This window comes from Panonychus citri, unplaced genomic scaffold (genome assembly GCF_014898815.1).
Source record: "Panonychus citri isolate SS breed McGregor unplaced genomic scaffold, ASM1489881v1 Contig00129, whole genome shotgun sequence".
In the NCBI taxonomy this organism is placed as follows: domain Eukaryota; kingdom Metazoa; phylum Arthropoda; class Arachnida; order Trombidiformes; family Tetranychidae; genus Panonychus; species Panonychus citri.
Window position 1 is genome coordinate 99,499 of NW_026515534.1, and position 18,660 is coordinate 118,158.

Here is an 18,660-nt window from a genome sequence, read left to right on the forward strand (position 1 = left end):
TCCATCAATAGCAATCAAAGATGATTTTACTATTGAGCTAATTTGCTCATGAAAATCAACACCGACGATATCAGGGCCAGCTTTTGTTTTAATAAATCCACTTGAACCATTCTTAAAATCAGCATAACAATTACCACCAAGGTTCATCAATTTATCGAAATGAGCCAATGAATTTCTCCGATCAAAACATTTAAATCTGGATTCACTGAATGCATCACTTTCACCGTGATCAGTACTTTCACTATTGAGATATTTCGTTGATTCCATGAAAATAAATCATTCAGTAAAAATATATTTGATTTAGAATAAACATATCAATGGAGATACTATTTAGTCAATTCTAGTAAACACAAACCAACGGTTTTCATTGAACAAAAATCATTTATGATAATCGTCCCTAAGTGTGGACAGACTGTTTTGTCTCTGACTCTACGGAAAACATTTACCTTATTGTGATTAAATTAAGTGTTTTCATTCAAGGGTCGTATTATAAATAATCAGTGGTCGAGGTCTAAGAGAGTAGTTTAAACAAGATTAAAAAAATCTCACTAAAATAGTGATCTAGATTAACGGTTATCTCTGGCAGATCATCAGCAATAAGAGATAAAAAAGTAATTCCAATTGAAGCAATTATATTTTCTTAGTTTTCCTTTAGTGGGTTAGTTCAAAGAATAATTCGTTGGTTCATAGGAGATCAACCCTTTTAGTTATGATGCTGAAAACTGCTTCGAGGGAAACCACAACTGTACAATGTAAACATCCCATCGTTGTTGAATGATTGTTTCTCCATTATTTTACAATCAATAATTTATGTTATATACCAGAAATTTTTTCGACTGTACCAATGTTTCTTATTACCGTTCATGTTGCGTTGTAGTACGTTAACTTGAGAAGTACTTTGAGAGTTGATTGGACTTTCCTGAGACTCCGTTTCACGATAAGTTTAGTGACTCTTTGTCGTTTTCGGTTCTTACACTTGACAATACAATCATTTCGAAGTTGATCAAATATTGAAAATCCAAACCAAAGACCTAAAATACTTCCTATGAAAATTAGATATTCACTTGGTGGTAAATTAGTTAAAGCTCTCAGGTAAACTATTGGCTCACTTGGTGATAGTAAGTAAACAACACCAAAATCCCCAGAAGCAATCGTCGGATATGCTTTGAGTTCAATCGAATATGATATTTGTTCACATTCAATGAATTTCAAACGATCACTTATTTGTCCAACAAGAACTTTGTATCTTTCTTCATATGCTTCATATGCTTCATAACCTTCATCATCATCTCTTTTTTCTTTCAGCTGATTCTCAAAACCTAAATTCTCCAAATTAATATTCCAAGGAACTAGAACATTAGGAGCGAGGTAAGGCTGTGGCTCTTTCAATGTAAAGTTTGTCAAAAGTTCTGAAAGTATTTTAATACGATCATAATCTTGACACTGAGTTTCAAATGGATATGGTAATGAAAGAGAAACTCGTTTCGAGTATCGAGCGAATATCAGTTGGAAAAGATCTGAGTTATCGTTGAGTGTACGATAATAAGTGAACGTAGTCTCTGGTAACTTTTTATTATCACTTAGTCTTATTCCAGATTTTGAATTCAATGTGTGAGTTAGAAAGGCAAATCCATCCATTGCAACTGAGGTCACACTCATGTCAACAGTTATTGGCCTTGATTCGTTTCGACAAGATATTCTCAAGAAAATTGCAAGAGCAGAAAAATATCGGCTCATTGAGCAAACCCTTTTGAGAAGATTTTTCTTAGTACTTTGTAATTCAAGCCTAAGAATTTTGGTTCTCAGGTCAATTGTTAACTCTTTTACATCTTTGACCTTAATAAAATGTGCTAACCATGCCGAAGAAACATAGGGATGAGCTTTTATCAAACTCGAACATGAGTTGGTGTAAATTTCAAAAGTACGATTATTTTCAGGTTGATCAAGTTCAGAGCATAAAATTGACATTTGATCAGGATAACGAATGAACAATTCAGTTAAATTGATGGCAATTGCCATTGGCACCATTAAATCGATATCGGGTAATTCTGTAAACGTTGGATTTTCAAAAGTTACATCACTTCGAACTTTAAATTGTAAAAATTCCTTGGTTGTATGTAAAAGTTGAATAAAACAACCAATTGAACAGACACCACGAACAAAGATTAAACGTGAGAGTTTCATTCTTATTCACGATCTACCGTTAATATTAACGATTTAAATTACTATCGAATGAAAAAGACTGGGAAGGTGAAAGTCTATTGATTATTTGAATGTTTCAAGTTCTTTTCAATTTAAGTGTATAAATGATGAAATTAATTATTTATAACTACTAAATATTGAACCATTAACATCATTTTATTATTAAGGTTCCGAGACAGAATATAATCAAGTTAACGATTCATAAAATGTTCGAGATTGTTTTTCAATATAAATGATGAATTAGCAGTACGAATCTATTGACAATTGTTAACGTTAATTCATTGACTCGCAATTGTTGTAGGTATTAGAACGTTTTATCATTTCGAACTTTATAACTAAGATATTCAATCGTTAACATGTAGATTTGAACGCTACAAACGAAGTAAACATACGAACTGGGACAAATAATAGATCGCTCAATAATGATCTTCATAGCTATCACAAAGAAAATGGACCATGAATGCTAACGAAAATACAAAATAATGAGCATTTAAATGCTTTGAATTTAATTTAACTGTGAAGTAAAAGTTTAATTAGTCAAGGAAAGTGAAAAGAAAGGTAAATTAATTTTCTACCACAAAGGTTCAATTATCGACAAATTGTCATTTTAGTGCAACGATTTATTAATGATTAGTTATTAATTATTATTATTGTATTAATAATAATTGATAACAGGATTTATCGCCAAGTTTTTGCTTGACGATAAGGAAATTAAATGATAAAAAATGAAATGATGCTCATTTACATTTGTAAGTTTCTTATTGATCAATTAATCAAAATGAAAATATGAATAGAGCCAAGATCATGTAATCATCATGTTTTCAGATCCAAGAAAAAGTATTCAAAGGCGCACACACTTGAGGACAACGATGAGTAACTATTAGAATTGATTTAGCTTTTCATTGCGATTGATTCAGTAATAATCAACTAAAACTCTGCAAAAAAACTGTTGAAATTTTGTCCAGTTCATCATGGAATATAAGCTCATTGTCTTCGTTACTCTTTTCACCATCGGTACTTGTGATACTGTCCCCAGGGAGTACAATTCATGTGGTTCTGCGTGTGAAGAGACTTGTGCCAATCTCAGGATCTGTGGGTCGCAATGTGTATCTGGTTATTTCTGTCCACGAGGTTATGTCGTGAATCATGACAAACAATGTGTTCGTATTGAAGACTGTTGATCCCGAAAGGAGCCTTTTGAGCATTCAAATATTGTTATTTACTATTTAACTCGAAGAAATTTTTGTAATCGTTAAATTTACTTTTCCATACAATAAAATGATGCAAGCGAATTGAATTGCAATAATTTGATTGGATCAATTTGTCAGTTGACTATTTTAATATAAAAAAAAGTTTTGTATTGATAATACGAAATGCTAGAATGAGAAATTAGCAATTAAACCCTAGAAAAAATTAGAGGTTTGATTAAGATAAAATTGTGAGTCGATCTTTGGAGTCGATTTTGTTGAAAAAAAAGAAATTATTTAATTTGTTCCAAAGTTAATTATTGTAGAGAATCGAGTCAGAATAAGTAGTCACACTGTTGAGAGCTGGAGTTTCGGTTAATGATTAGAATGGTGGGTTTGACCATCAGGTCCCTTTCGCCTTTGTGGACAATCGTGAGAAAAACAAATACCTCTTCGTAAATAGATTCGTCCACATGAACCACAGAAACAAGTGAAATTCGAATGCAAAGTTTCCATGTGTCTTATAACGTTAGCCTTTCCAATGTATTCTTTCACACATAATGGACATCTGGTCCATCGATCACTTTGCATTCTCATTCGTTTAGTGAAGATTAGACCTAATCGCTTGTAATCAATGTTGTAGAGTTTTCCTTGTGACATCCCTTTGAGAACCCGTCTCTTTATTTTATCAGATAGGAACGGGGCCAACAATGGTTCGAGATCCGATTCAGGCCAAGGTACTTCATTTTGTACACGGGAAAAGATTCGAGGATCTGGATCGAGTTGACTCAAGGCATTTACACGTCGTTTTACTTGTAATACATCATACTTACCAAGATAACTTGGTAGTGGCGATTTCACTGAACACCCATTTTGAATAAAAATTCCGTTATAGAACCAAAAGTCCTGAAGGCCTTTAATGACGAGAGGAAATCGTTTCGCGAATTTCGGATCGTATTGGTCATAAAGATTCTCCCTGTAAACATCTTTTTCGAGGGTCTTACATTTTCGTGTGTTTTTCTTTCTTATTTCAGTTTCACTTTCGCTCTCATCAGCGGATTGATTATCTTGATTATCTTGATAATCTTGATAATCTTGATAATCTTGATCAACAAATTCTTCTATTGATTCTGTAGAGGATTTACTGTTTGCTTTTCTATCATAACTTTTTCTGACCTTAGTTGACTTGAGATTACGTCCAAGCACTTTTAAAGATCTTCTTAGTAACTTGATTGATTCTCGATTCGAGTTTAATTTCAATAGAGCGACGTTACTCACAACCGAAGCAGCTTCAATCGATTTCGCCAAATTTATTTCATTTTCATAACTGCTCACATCAACCTGAGGTAATAAATTACCAGTTTCTACTTTAATCCAATCACTTGTACTAATCTTGCTATCGGCATCACAATGATCACTAAAGGCCATTAATTTACCAGGGGGAGTCAATGAGTTTTTCTGGTCAACACATGACACTTTGGACTCACTAAATTCACCACTTTCACATCGATTAGCACTTTCACCATTAAGATAATTCGATGATTCCATTATAATGAACAAATTTTCGAAGGAGAAATAAACAATTAATAATCAATAAATCATTAAAAGCGAAAAATAATCACAATGAGAAAACTTTACAAATGAACAGCTGAAGTGTCTTACTAATTGTTTCTTGATACAACTGTGAGTGTTTCTAATCAACACATGTATTATTTAGTTAAAATGAAAATCAACTTAATTTAAAATGAAAAACAATCAATTAAAACACATGTACTATAAAATCAATATTAGTAAAGACAAACTGATTGACCACTTTGACCAATTACTATTTATGATAAACAAATTGGCTACTAAAGGCACTAATCACTGAAGACCGATAATTTACCAATAAGTTTCTCTTGTCTACACATGACACTTTGGACACTCACTAATTTCACCACTTTCACCGTGATAAGAAATTTCACCATTAAGATAATTCCATGGTTCCATGATGCTAAATTAAATATTCGAGCGAGATAATCAACAGGCAAAAATTAGTAAAACCAAAAACAATCAAAACTAGAAAACTTTACAAATGAACAGCTGAAGTAATTTGTCAATTGTTTCTTGCAACAACTGAGTCTTTCTAATCAACACATTTATCAATTGTAATTTGGGTAAAATCATTTTAAATTCAAATCTACTAGATTTAAAATAAGAGACGCTCAATTAAAATACTAAATCGTAACTAGTTAAGACAAACTGATGGACCACTTTGAACAATTATTATCTATGATAATTGTCTCAAAGCATAAACAAATTGCTTTTGATACTGTGGACAATAATCAACTAATTGTAAGACAATTGATTGTTGATATTCAAGGGGCAGTTTCAAAATCAATCTAATCAACAGTTGAAGTCTAAGAAATTTAGTTCAAACCAGATTTAACAAATCTCACTCAACCAAAATCACAATCAAGATTAATGATTATCTCATAGAGATAATTAGCCAAAGAGAAATATTTTTCTGGTCTAAAGGTGATTCAATTTGAAGCAACAGCATTTTCTTAATCTTACCTTAGTGGGTTAGTATCATTAACAACGGATTAGCTTTTTTTTATAAGAGATTAACCCTTTTAGTTATGTATTAATAGATGATACTAAAAATTGCTTAGAGGGAAATCACTACTGTGCAATATACAAACTCCAATCGTTGTTGTAAGGATACAATCAGCAATTGAAATGACCAATTAAACGCAAAGGAAACACAAAAAAAAACAATAAAAATGGGAAATATTAAATGAATTTCAATTCAAAATGTTTGTTAGCTGTTATATTTTAATCAGATCATCAGAAATGAAAGCAAATTGGCGTAAAAACAATTAAATCAAATAAAATCAAATTTTAATGAACGTTGAGTTGAGGTGTTATCATAAAGAATTGTTTTGATTATGGTTTAGTTGATTAAACATTTGATTGTGATAATTTTGATGTTTACTTATCAGCTGAACATTTGTGAGTCTTAACCGTATCGGTTCTGAGAAAAAAATGACCACAATGACCACAAAAAACGGCAAAATTTGTGTGAATACTTTCAAAATGATCTATGCACGATGCTCGACAAGCATAAACCCTGGCACAAAGTGGACATTTGACCTTTCCTGGAGCATCTTCATAAATAAGACCACCAAAGATTTTACTCAATCGAGGATAATCAATGTTGTAGAGTTTTCCTCGTGACAATCCCTTTAGCACTCGTTTAACAATTTCTTTGGGTATTTTTGGTACTAATAGTTGCTCGGAATCAGACTCATCCCAAGGCTCTTTATTTTGTACATGAGCGAAAGTATAAGGATCTGGATTAACTTTTTTTGATTCTTCTAATCGTCGTTTAATATGATCTATGTTGGTCAGATTCAATGTTCGAGGGAAATTTTGTACCTGTAATTTTCCATTTTCAATCAAGTTTCTAGGATAGAACCAAAAGTTTTCGAAACGATTGGTGCAATACGGAATTCGTTTAACAAGTTGGTCATCATTTTCGTCAACGAATATCCTTGTATTAGTTTCCCTTGCAAACTGTTTGGACATTTGAGCTTCAATTCTACTTTTACTTCCGTCTGTTGATGATTGGTGATCAGTCTTATTGTATATCTGAATCGATTTCATAAATGAATCAACTTTTGATTTCCATTCACATTCAGTTGTTGACTGTGTTGGCTCGAGATGACCTTCGACCGTTTTCAATGATCGTCTAAGAAATTTGATGGAATCTCGATTTAAAGACAATTTAATTCGAAAAGAATCATTTTCCTCGATAGCTAACATAATCGATTCTACCAATGAACTTGTATCTTCATGACTATCGACATTAACCTGAGATGAATTATTACCAGGATTAGCTTCCATTTTAATCCAATCACTTGGACTAATCTTAAGCTCGGCGTAACAATGTCCATCTAAGTTCACTAATTTTTCAGGATCAATCAACACATTTCTTTGGTCACTTTCTTCATTATTTTCCCAATGATTATCACTCTCATCATTAGTAAGATAATTACTTGATTCCATGATAATGATCAAAGTTTCAAAGGAGATAATCACCAAGTAAAAATCAACAAAACACTAAAAGCACCAGAAAAACTTTTTTCCAATTAAAAAACTTGAACTTTAAAATGAACAACTAGAGAAATTCACTAATTGTCTACTTCATAGAACTGATTATTTGTAATCACAATTCTTCAGATGTGATAACTGTCAATTATTAAACTTTAATTAGTATATTCCTCTCATTGATAATAGTAAAAAAACTATTAAAATAAAATAAAGCTGAATTGTGGCTTTACTCTCACTAATTATCATAAATGATAATTTCGATAATCATTTTGACGATTAAATATTTGATCAAGATAAGACCTGAATGGAAAATTGATAGATTTTAATGTTCGAGACAATCGATTAGTATTTATGTTCCAGCCAAAATAAGATCAATCAATCAGTACATTTATTGGCAAAGTTTAGTATTCTTTTTGTGTATTCCATTCTATCGGCTATTTTTCTCCTTCTAGTCTTTATCGGTATCTTCCCATTGACCGATGTTACGAATCTATTGTAACCGAATTGAAGTCCAGCTAAAAGTCGATCGCAAATCGAGAACCCAAACCAGACTCTCAATATACTACCAATGAATATGAGATAATCACTTATCGGAACAATCATGACCATCAACATGAGGAAGTTCATTGTAAGGATTAGCTTCAATTTTAATCTAACCACTTTGAATGATCATTGGCATAAAAATGGCCGCCAAAGTCTATTGATTTTGAAAGATTATCATAAATGGGACTATTTTGATAATGATTTTATTAGTAAAACGTTTGTTTCTTTTTCGTAATTGACTTAATTTACATGCGAAACATTTACTTGGTGTTGATTACTTATGAATTTCTCTGTTTACTTCTTGATGGACATCTGTGGTACTTTGTTCCAACATTTCTGAGAAAAAAATGACCACATCGGCCACAAAAACAAGCGAAATTTGTATGAATGCTTTCCAAGTGCTTCATGACCCCAGGTTTACGACAGTAAACTTTACCACAAAGTGGACACTTGGCCTTTCCATTTGTTTCCACCTGAATGAGACTCCCGAAAATTTTACGTAATCGAGTGATATCAATAAGGTAGAGTTTCCCTTGTGACATTCCCTTTAGCACTCGTTTAACAATTTCCTTGGGAATTTTCGGTACTAATAATTGCTCGAAATCAGATTCGTCCCAAGGTTCTTTGTGTTGTACATGAGCGAAAGTGTAAGGATCTGGATTAAGTTCCGTTGAGGTTTTCAGTCGCTTATCAAGGTGATATCTGGAATAGGAACAAATATTGAAAGGGAAATTTTGTACTTGTATGCGTCCATTTTCAATCAAATTCCTTGGGTAGAACCAAAAATCTTCACTACGATTAACTCTGAATTGAAAGCGCTTAAGTGTTTCGTTGGTTCCGCCAAGAAGCTCCGCTGCGTTCTCAAAGGTCGAACCTTTTTTAACTCTCTTGAACACTTGACTTTCATTTCCACTTTCACTTTCGTCTGTGGATGATTGATGGTCGGTTTTACGTTTAGTCATCGAATTTCTGGGCTCGAAACGATCTTCGACCAATCTCAATGATTGTCTAAGAAATTTTATCGAATCTCGGGTCAGAGAAAATTTAATATAAATCGAGCTACTCATACTCTTAGCTAACTCAATTGATTTAACTAAATGACTCTTTTTTCATGGCCATCGACATCAACACGAGGCAGATCATTGTAAGGATTAGCTTCCGTCCTAACCCAATCGAATCCAATGTCTATGGTTTTATTAGAATCAACCAACACATTTGTTTTATCATCAACTTGATTATCTCCATAATTATCACCACTTTCACTTTCATTAAGATAATTTCTTGATTCCATGATGATGTCTTCAAGTTTCAAAGTATTAGATAATCAATGAGTAGCAATTAATGAATAACCGAAACTTTCACAATGATAAAATTTTAAATGAACAACTTAATTCACTAATTGTTTACTTCATGCAACTGCGAGTGTTTGTAACCATAATTCACAATTCGCAAATGTGATGATTATATCAATAATTACTTGTTGTACTTTAATCAGCGCATTTCTCTCATTGTTATGATAATAGAAAAAAAACTAAATAAAAGCCAAATTGACGGTTCGCTTTGAATAGCTATCGAAAATGATTATTTTGATAAACGTTTTCCCCGATTAAACATTTATTAATCAGTTTCTTTCAATTTCTACCATCGATTAGTACATTTGGCAAAGTTTAGTATTCTCTTTGTGTATTCCATTCTATCGGCTATTTTTCTCCTTCTAGACGGAGTTTTTATCGGTATCTTCCCATTGACCGATGTTACGAATCTATTGTAACCGAATCGAAGTCCAGCTAAAAGTCGATCGCAAATCGAGAATCCGAACCAGACTCCCAATATACTACCAATGAATATGAGATAATCGCTTATCGGAAGTAATGGATGAGCTCTAATAATAAGAATCGGATCAGTTGGTGATTGTATATAAATCAGGCTGAATTTTTCTTCCAAGATATTTTCGTTGGGAAGGTCATCTAATCTGATCGTTTTATAAGATACCCGTTGGCACTCAGGTGAGACAATTGTGGTAATACAATTTCTTGTAACTTCTGGTAACAATTCATCGTCATCGCTATTTGAATAGTTATAATGTCTTGGGTACTCTCCCCATTTACTCAAGACATGATTACTCAAATAAGATGAATTAGCTTTCGATGTATAATTTGTTATACAATCAGCAATGAATTTCGGTCTGTCGTAGTGACGACACATTGTTTCATACGGCGCTTCCAATGAATTGGATATAACCTTTGAATATCTGAGACGATGTTTTGAAAGTTTGGTATTAATTGGTAAGTAATTCGCCTCATCGATATCGGGCAATTTATTATGATCACTAAAACGAATACCAAAAGAAAGCTTTGAATGTACTCTAAGTCCACAATATGTACCATCTTCCGAAGCAAATGAATTGATTGGTGCAGAGAAAGGCTCATCACCATTTCTACAAGAGATTCGAATGTAAATCGCAAATGCATTGAAATATTCCGTTATATCACATAGATTAGATTCTAGAAGTTCCTTTTCATCGGGACCATAAATCCCATCGATGAAACTTTTCGTATCATTGACAAGATCTTCAATATCTCCAATGGTATAAAATGTTCTGTATAAATTTCCAACCTCTGTGATTAGAATACTTTCCTCGAGTTTTGGACAGTCTTTCGGTGAAGTATAAGTAACATTTTCTTTTCCAATGTAAAGTGCTACAGCATTTAACAACTGAAGCATTTGATTCGGGTAACGATAACATAACTGTGTCGAATTGATTATTTCCGCTATCGGTATTCTTATATCGATTGCAGGAAGTTCTATGGTCGTTGGATTCTCAAAAATGGCATCACTACGAACAGGAAATTGTACATACTCCAAAGTGGTCACATAAAGTTGAGCTATACAGCCAATTAAACACGAAAAGTGTATAACGAATGAGCTTTTGAGTTTTATTTTCATTCTAATTGGGAATCGTATCGATAATCATAGTAAACATAATATGATAACATCAGAGTCAATTGTAGATCTAATCAGCTAGATAGTGAGTCTCGATTGATTAGATGACATTAATTAGTGAAATTGATTCTATTAATATTAAAATATGAGATGTTTTGTTTTGAAATTGATGAACTTTTTTATTTGCATCGATCGTTTTTTTTATTAATTTTTTAAAGTTTTTAGCTTTCGAAATGTTTCAATCAATCATTGGATTTGAAGAACTTTAATATTATCTATTGGTAAGTGAGAATATGATATTGGCCTTAAAGGCTTGGAACGGCGAGTACAAATGTGAGTATCATTGTGAGAATCGAAGTGATAAAACTCGGGTTTATAACGAATAGATTAATAAACGTAAAGCCAATGTCGTCTTGTGTCATTCGATAGAGGAAAAGATCAACCTATCGAGAATACGAACTGAATTAGATGAAAAACTCAATGATTAGTGACTGAATTGATACTTGCCTCAGATTTAAGTTCTTTTGATTGTTTAAGTAAAGATAGTTCATAGATAGTTTCAGCTTCTTCATGAGAAACTGTGTTCACCGTAACAATATTCATGGTCAAGTAAATGATGTGAAGAGAATCGGAAGCAAAAAATATAAACGTCAAAATTTTCCTCCAAAAAGGATCTGTTGCCTCGTATGCTGAATAGAGATTGATTAGATTAGAGATCGCTGAGAGAATGTACAATCGTCCAATGTCCAAACGACCAAATTGTTCAACGTTCTGTGTTGATCTAATTGCAATACTATAAAGACAACGAATATCTCTTAGTTTGACTGTCGGATCATTGAGATACTTTAAATTTACTAGTTGATTGTTGATCAGCTTGAAACAAGCAATCAATTTGATCGCAGCGTCATTAAGAATATCGTAAGTGTACAACCATCCAAGAAAACCAAAAATTTGAAGTATATTATTCACACGGAGGATTATTTGATTCTGGAGAGCGGACATTTTGCTACTTTTCATCGAATGCATTTGACTGTTACCAGCAAAAAACAATATCGGATAGTAAGTTATCAATATTAACATGAAAACAATTCGAAAACGTTTTCGTACTTTCAAGAATTGGGTGACATCTTTGTCTTGGAGGAAATTGAAACTTTCAGCATACTCATTAGCCTTTTCTAATGAGCTCCATCTAAATCCAAAGATTAAGATAAATCCATTGATAAATTCATAGAAATCACTGAAAATTAGATAGATACAATTTCTTAAACTTGTATTGGTCATCGATTGACAAACGAAACAAAATGTCCAAACACTGCCAATAATTCCGGAAGCGATTGAACTTAATCCACTGATAATCAACAATATTTTATAAGTTGGTCGTTTCATAGACAAATTCATCATAATTAACTGTTAATGATAAATCACAAAGATCAACTTTGAACCAGAAGCTAAACTTTAATGCAACAAATCATATTTATTGAATGAAATCAATTGACTACATTTTCTTACAATATCATGACAATTGACAACAATTATATTATTCAAATGATACAAATAAATTGTTGACTTATTGTTAGACTAACAAAAAAGTAACCTCGAAAACCTTGAAAACTAATCATTCATTTGTTATCCAAATAATCAATTTAATTTCATTATTTGTCCAATTTTCATTGATTATCGAGCTTATTATATAATTGATAGTAGTTGCGGTCATTTATTATTGTCAAAATATTAAATCAAATCAACAAATGATCATTAAAATGAAAAGAAATAGAAAAGCAAATGAAATTAGCTCAGGTTCTCATAAAGATGGAGCCACATCTGAATTAATTGTAAAGTTTTCTAAATAAGATTTTGTTTTCTTACTTTAATAATATCAAAATAAATTGTGATCCTGTTTTTGTATTGATCACGAAGAAAAATTATCGATAATCGCTATCCATCAATCTAAAATAAGGAAAATCATGTATGAAACATCATGATGGTGATAATGAAATACTAAATTAACTCAATTATTAAAGAAATGAAAGTGTAACAATTTATCAAAAGAAAGAAAAATTTAGTTATACAAATTCATCTTGAAACAATGAGGGAAATCAACAATCAACAAGACTGAAACAATGAATACAAATCTGAATAAGGAAAACTTATGAACTCTTTCCCAAATCTGATTGTCCAGTTAATTGTTCGGGTGATAGTTTATTATTATTAAATGTAATAAAAATCCGAGCCATACACAAGAAACAAGATTTAATCATAATGATGATGATAACAAGATATGAAAATCTAATTGTCATCATCAATTAATTCACTTGTTTCATCATGATTATCAAAAAATACCAACCAACACCTTCCAACGATATCATTTACTTTCCTTAATAATGCAACTCGAAACCGCAACAATTTAATCATGATTAAAATAATCAACACACACACACAATGAATCTCATCATCATCCAACACCAATGATTATCATCATCATGATCAGCACGTAAATGTGGATTAATATATCCAAAAGTAACTGTGATTAGCACGCAAAAGATTAGCTTCTAATCTGGATCAATTTTATCATCATTCTATCATTAAATCATATGGAGATTGTATCTTTTAATCAACAACCTTTCCTTTAACCTTCTTCCCACAAATCACCAACATTTAATATCTCTAACAATTAACTGATTGTTGTTGTTGCCTTTTTTTGCCTTTTACTCTTATTATCCCTCATTTCATCATTTACAATTAACCCGCTAATCAAATTGTTAGCTTGTTGATTAACCAAACTATTGATTGGTCATAATCATTATGCTGACCTCAGATATGATTTTTTTTTGCTTTGGTTTATTTAATAGTTTCCAATTGATTTTAATCAACAAACTTTGGGTTAAACAACAACAACAACAAAATTAATTGTTCACAATTAGTTTAACTGTACCTTAATCATTACAATTCACACCACGGTGTTTATTATCATCATCATTCATTTGATTTACCGTTAATCTTTAAATTGAAAGAAAAGAGGTAAATTAAATCAATTGAATTGAGGCCCGATTTGATTGGGAAAAAAAGTGTAAATCTAATCAAAATTAATCTCTGGTCTCTAATTTAATTGTTGACCTTCAGAGTAAATTAACTTTCACATCTCACACACACACACAGTTAGTTTAATTATTTATATATTAATTGAAATGTTTACGAAACAATTTATCCTTTTCAAATCATTTTGTTTCTTAATCATAATGATTAATGTTATTTGATTATTGGTTTTTACTTGTGAAATTGTTCAATTGATTGTTAGCAACAATTAGTTGATTAATTATTTGCTCTTGTTTGATATTGAAAAATTTTGATGTTCTGAATGGGAACAAGTTCATTTAATTGTTGATTGTTAATCAAAATATTTGTAAAACAATCAACAGATGATAATGAATATTGATAATCAATCATCAATCAAATGATTACTTTTAATTTCAATCTCTTATTTCAACTGATTTACAATTAACTCTGTTATTAGGATTGATCTAGAATTTACAAATCAAGACAATCAACTAATTGTAATCCAACACTCACACAATTTATTTATTATTATTATTAAAACCCAATCAACATCCTATAAATTGATTGCTCAACTTATTACAAAATTAAATTGTAATGTAAATAATCATCAACCCTTTTTACCTTGTTAATTTACAATTAATTGATTGCTGTCCTTGTCTGGTAAATGGTACTAGAGAAATTAGTAAATTGTTAAAGTTTAAAATCGTGATTAACATTGATTAACAAACTTAAACGATTCAACTCAATCTAAATTAACAGGAAATTTTGGTCTAACAATTAAGGTAAATAAAAGCTGATTTAATCATCTAAATTACTAAACCACACCAACTACTGGTAACAATACAATTGATTGTTTTAAATTTTAAATCCTAATCAATGTTAGTTAATTATAGTTGCACTAAATCATTAATCAGTCAACATCAACAACCAAAAGGAAAACAATAAGACCTTAAATGAACAACTAAATCAAAGACAATTTTAACCAATAGATTAAAATTGATTAAGGTAATTTAATATCAAACAATTTGCTGATTATCCTTACCAGCGGATTAACTCAACAGTATCAACAACAATTAATAATTAACTCAAGGGTGGACCAACTGGATTACGTGTTAACGTGCCTTTTACTTTAAAGTGACCAGTAAACTTGCTTGACCATTAGTATTGACCATACCTTAAAAAATGAATTTAATTCCCATTTTTGGCATTCAAATTTATTTTAAATTAATTGTAATCATGATTACTCTTGGTTCCTCTGAGTTCCTAATCAACCTTGACCTGGAGATGGTTGTTGATGAATTTATAATATCATTATTAATGGTAATGGCTCGAGTTTTGTTTTAAACTGACCAACGCCTCATTGAAAATGTTTCCTTCATCAACAATCAACAATCAACAATCAAAAAACAACAACAACAACAACAATTAAAAGAAACAATTTTTATCAGAATTCAAAAAGTTTGAAATATTTTCTTGATTGTTTCGAGCACAATTAACGCGTTCATTGTGATTTCTTTTATCATCATCATCATCTCATCTTTACATTACTGTTATACGATTTGATGATTTGATTGTGAAGATGAAGATGATTACCTTCAAATGGCTCGTGAACCAAATCACGAATCGAATCAGTGTTAACATTGGCACACCCAAAGCTAAAGGATGACCAGTTGTTGATTGTAATGATTAAATTGTGATGATGATTGTGTTTATAAATTTTTCCTTTTTCTTTGTGGTATCACAATTAACAATTGAATCGAAAGCTAATAAAGTAATCAAACAGTTTAAAAGTGTTAATCTTTTACTGTTACAAATTGGTAAAAGTCTAAATTATCTTGACCATGGAGAGTTTGAAAGTTGATGGTACATTTGAATTGATTTAACAATCAAAATTTAAATTGTATCAATTGATGCAAAGTTAATTACAAATCAATGAGATTGTATTAGTTTCAAGGGGATCGTTAATAATAATAATATTTTATTTATGGTCAATCAAATTTAATTGTTGAAATACAACAAAATTAACTTCGACCTCTCAATGTTTAATCACAATCAAGTTAAACATTGATCCATGATCATGAATAACTGAAACAAATTGATAAGTTGTTTTTTTTCATGGTTTCAATTGTAATTAATTATTGTTCTTAATCAACTTTCGAGGACTTAATTAATTTTCCTAGACTAGTTAAGCCCTTGCAACAATTAATAATAATCAACCTAAATTGTAAACAGAGTTAATCGTGATTAGAGTTGAGATACAAATTTGAATTTAATTACATAAATTTTCTGGATTTTCATCAATTTCCTAAGTAATAGTAAAAATAAAATATCCAAGGATTTAAAAACTAATGATGAACAATTAATCATTATAATCATAACTCTTGTAAAGCAATCAAATTAAAGAGAAACAATTTATTTCAATCATAATTAAGTTGATTGTGTGTGTGTATGAAACTAGTTACCAAGGATGATCAACAATTATGAGTCTAAAGTAACTGAGATGATGAATAACCAAAAAAGGATTAATTTAATACGCAATTAATTAAGACACTGAGCTTCCCTTTGTAATCAAACCTTGTTATCATTTGTTAATCAGATTGATTTAATTACGACAATCAAGGTTATCTCTTGTACACCTTGTATGACAAATGTCATTAATATCATTTGAGAGATTAAATAATCTCTCAATTAAATCCATAGATCACCCATACTGAGAGAGTGATCAAGATTACACTGACTAATTGTTGGAATGATTTAACAATAACCTTGACTGGATTTAGTTAATTATTGCTATTTATTCAGGAACGAAATCAAGGTTTGAAAAAGTTGGAATAACAAATTACTCTGTTCAACCAAAGATCATCATGATTATATTTTATAACAATTATAAACAATTATCTCTGTTAATCAGTTAATTATTAGAATGGAAATAGAATCAAATTTAATTGTTTTCTTGGTTTAGCAAAATTGATTATATTCAAATCAAACCTTGATCACAATTTAATCAAAAGTTTACCTTGTTTAATATCTCGATGGTGGTTCGAATGTACAAATAAAAAAAAAGTTCGTGAAACTTTTGTTTTTTTTTCGAGTTTAATTTCATTGAGATTCTTTGATTAAGTTAATTCATATTCATTGTTAAGGTTATTTTCATCTTGATGATCTTCAATTAGCAAAATTTAGCCAAATAAGTGATTAACTTGTTGGTTAATTGCTGAATTGTAAGTTGATTTACCTGAAAGTTTTCTGGTTTGAATTGTGATTAGAACCAGAATTAGTTTAATTAGAACTGTTACAATTTGTATCAATTAATTTATCACCAATAGCTGCAAGCATAAAGTATCGATAGTTAATCACAATTAGAGAAAGTTAATAAATTGCTACTTGGAGTTATGCTTGTTATTAGATATCAGAGTAAATTATCATTTGCAACAATCAACCAAGTTAGAAATTAATTTTCTCGCTAAAAGCAATGCAGAAAATTGTAATTGATTGTTATAACTCTTACAGTGTATTAACCTGTTGATTGTTGTTGATTAAATAACAAAAATTGATTCACCACATCAACAAATCATCAATAAATACGGAAATGAATTGAATGATAAAACTTATTGTTGATTAACTTTCTACCCTAACTGATAATATGTATTAATCAAAATAAAGATTTTCGTTGAAAACTTTAACTAATCAGTGATAATAAAGAAAAAAATCTAAATAAATAATCACAATCAAGTTAATTTTCATCAATAATAATCTGTTGATTATCTGAGCCAAAAACTAACGGTATTTTTAGCAGCATTTCAGGTCATTTTTATATAAGATTAAGATGATTAGTATTATTTGTTGATGCTCTCATTTTAATGATGTTGATGTTATTATGATTGTTATCATTCAAATAATAGTAACAATCAACTGCCTACTACTGTGGACAGAATAGTTAATTATAATTAAAGAGAAAGGTAAAAGTAAATTAACTTGATTGCCAGATTTACAAGTTGTTTCCTATTGTTGATTGTTGATTGTGTTGAGTAGTTTTTTTTTAATTAAGGCCAAGCTCATTTTGAATTATTGTTGACACCAATTATAAGAGTTAATTGTTTTGACAATTAAAAAAAGACAACGACGAAAAACAAATTCTCAAGTTAACCAAGATTCTGATTATGATTATAATGTTAATTAAATGTAATTTCTTGATTGTTTAAAACAAACTAAACATCGGAAGAGACTTAATTGTATAAGTAACAATTATTGTATCGAAACTTTGATAAGATTGAACAGTTAATTTGATTACTTTACCTTGGGCAATTTAAGAAAAAAAAAGTGATTAGTAAATCAACAAGATTCTCACATAATCAAATTAACATCTTCTTTCAGGTAGAGTTGATTATAAAATTACATCAACAATTAAAAAGTCTATTAGGGTTAACCAATGACCACCACAGTTCTTGGACATTAACAAATAACAATTTACCAGAATTAACCAGAACAATTAAAAAACTGAATGATTAAATTTCCATTTCCATTTGCTTGAAATACAATAAAAAAAGTTCATAAAAAAATAACAATACTCAAGAATAACATGATCGTGATTTTTGTTTCCATTCACATTATTGATTATCAAGTTGATTAGACGATT

General features: G+C 30.4%; 1 protein-coding gene across 2 annotated transcripts; it reads right to left on the reverse strand.

Moving 5' to 3' along the window:
- Nucleotides 1-3,662: 3,662 nt before the first annotated feature.
- LOC128390848 (uncharacterized) lies at nucleotides 3,663-5,637 on the reverse strand. Of its 2 annotated transcripts, none has more exons than XM_053350618.1 (2): nucleotides 4,223-5,637; nucleotides 3,663-4,162 (listed from the first exon to the last, which is right to left on the reverse strand). In XM_053350618.1, the coding sequence occupies exons 1-2, from the start codon at nucleotides 4,935-4,937 to the stop codon at nucleotides 3,765-3,767; spliced, it is 1,113 nt and encodes a 370-aa protein (XP_053206593.1). In that variant the 5' UTR covers nucleotides 4,938-5,637; the 3' UTR covers nucleotides 3,663-3,764. The 2 variants fall into 2 exon arrangements, with proteins under 2 accessions (XP_053206593.1, XP_053206594.1); XM_053350619.1 differs by having other exon boundaries at nucleotides 3,663-4,129; nucleotides 4,223-5,636.
- Nucleotides 5,638-18,660: the final 13,023 nt, after the last annotated feature.

What these genes read in the sequence shown, in the direction of transcription:
- LOC128390848 (XM_053350618.1), bottom strand. Translation starts at nt 4,937, where the DNA reads ATGGAATCATCGAATTATCTTAATGGTGAAAGTGCTAATCGATGTGAA. An exon ending in GCCACTACCAAGTTATCTTG is followed by an intron (nt 4,163 to 4,222) that starts GTAAGTATGATG and finishes AACTCGATCCAG; the next exon opens with ATCCTCGAATCTTTTCCCGT.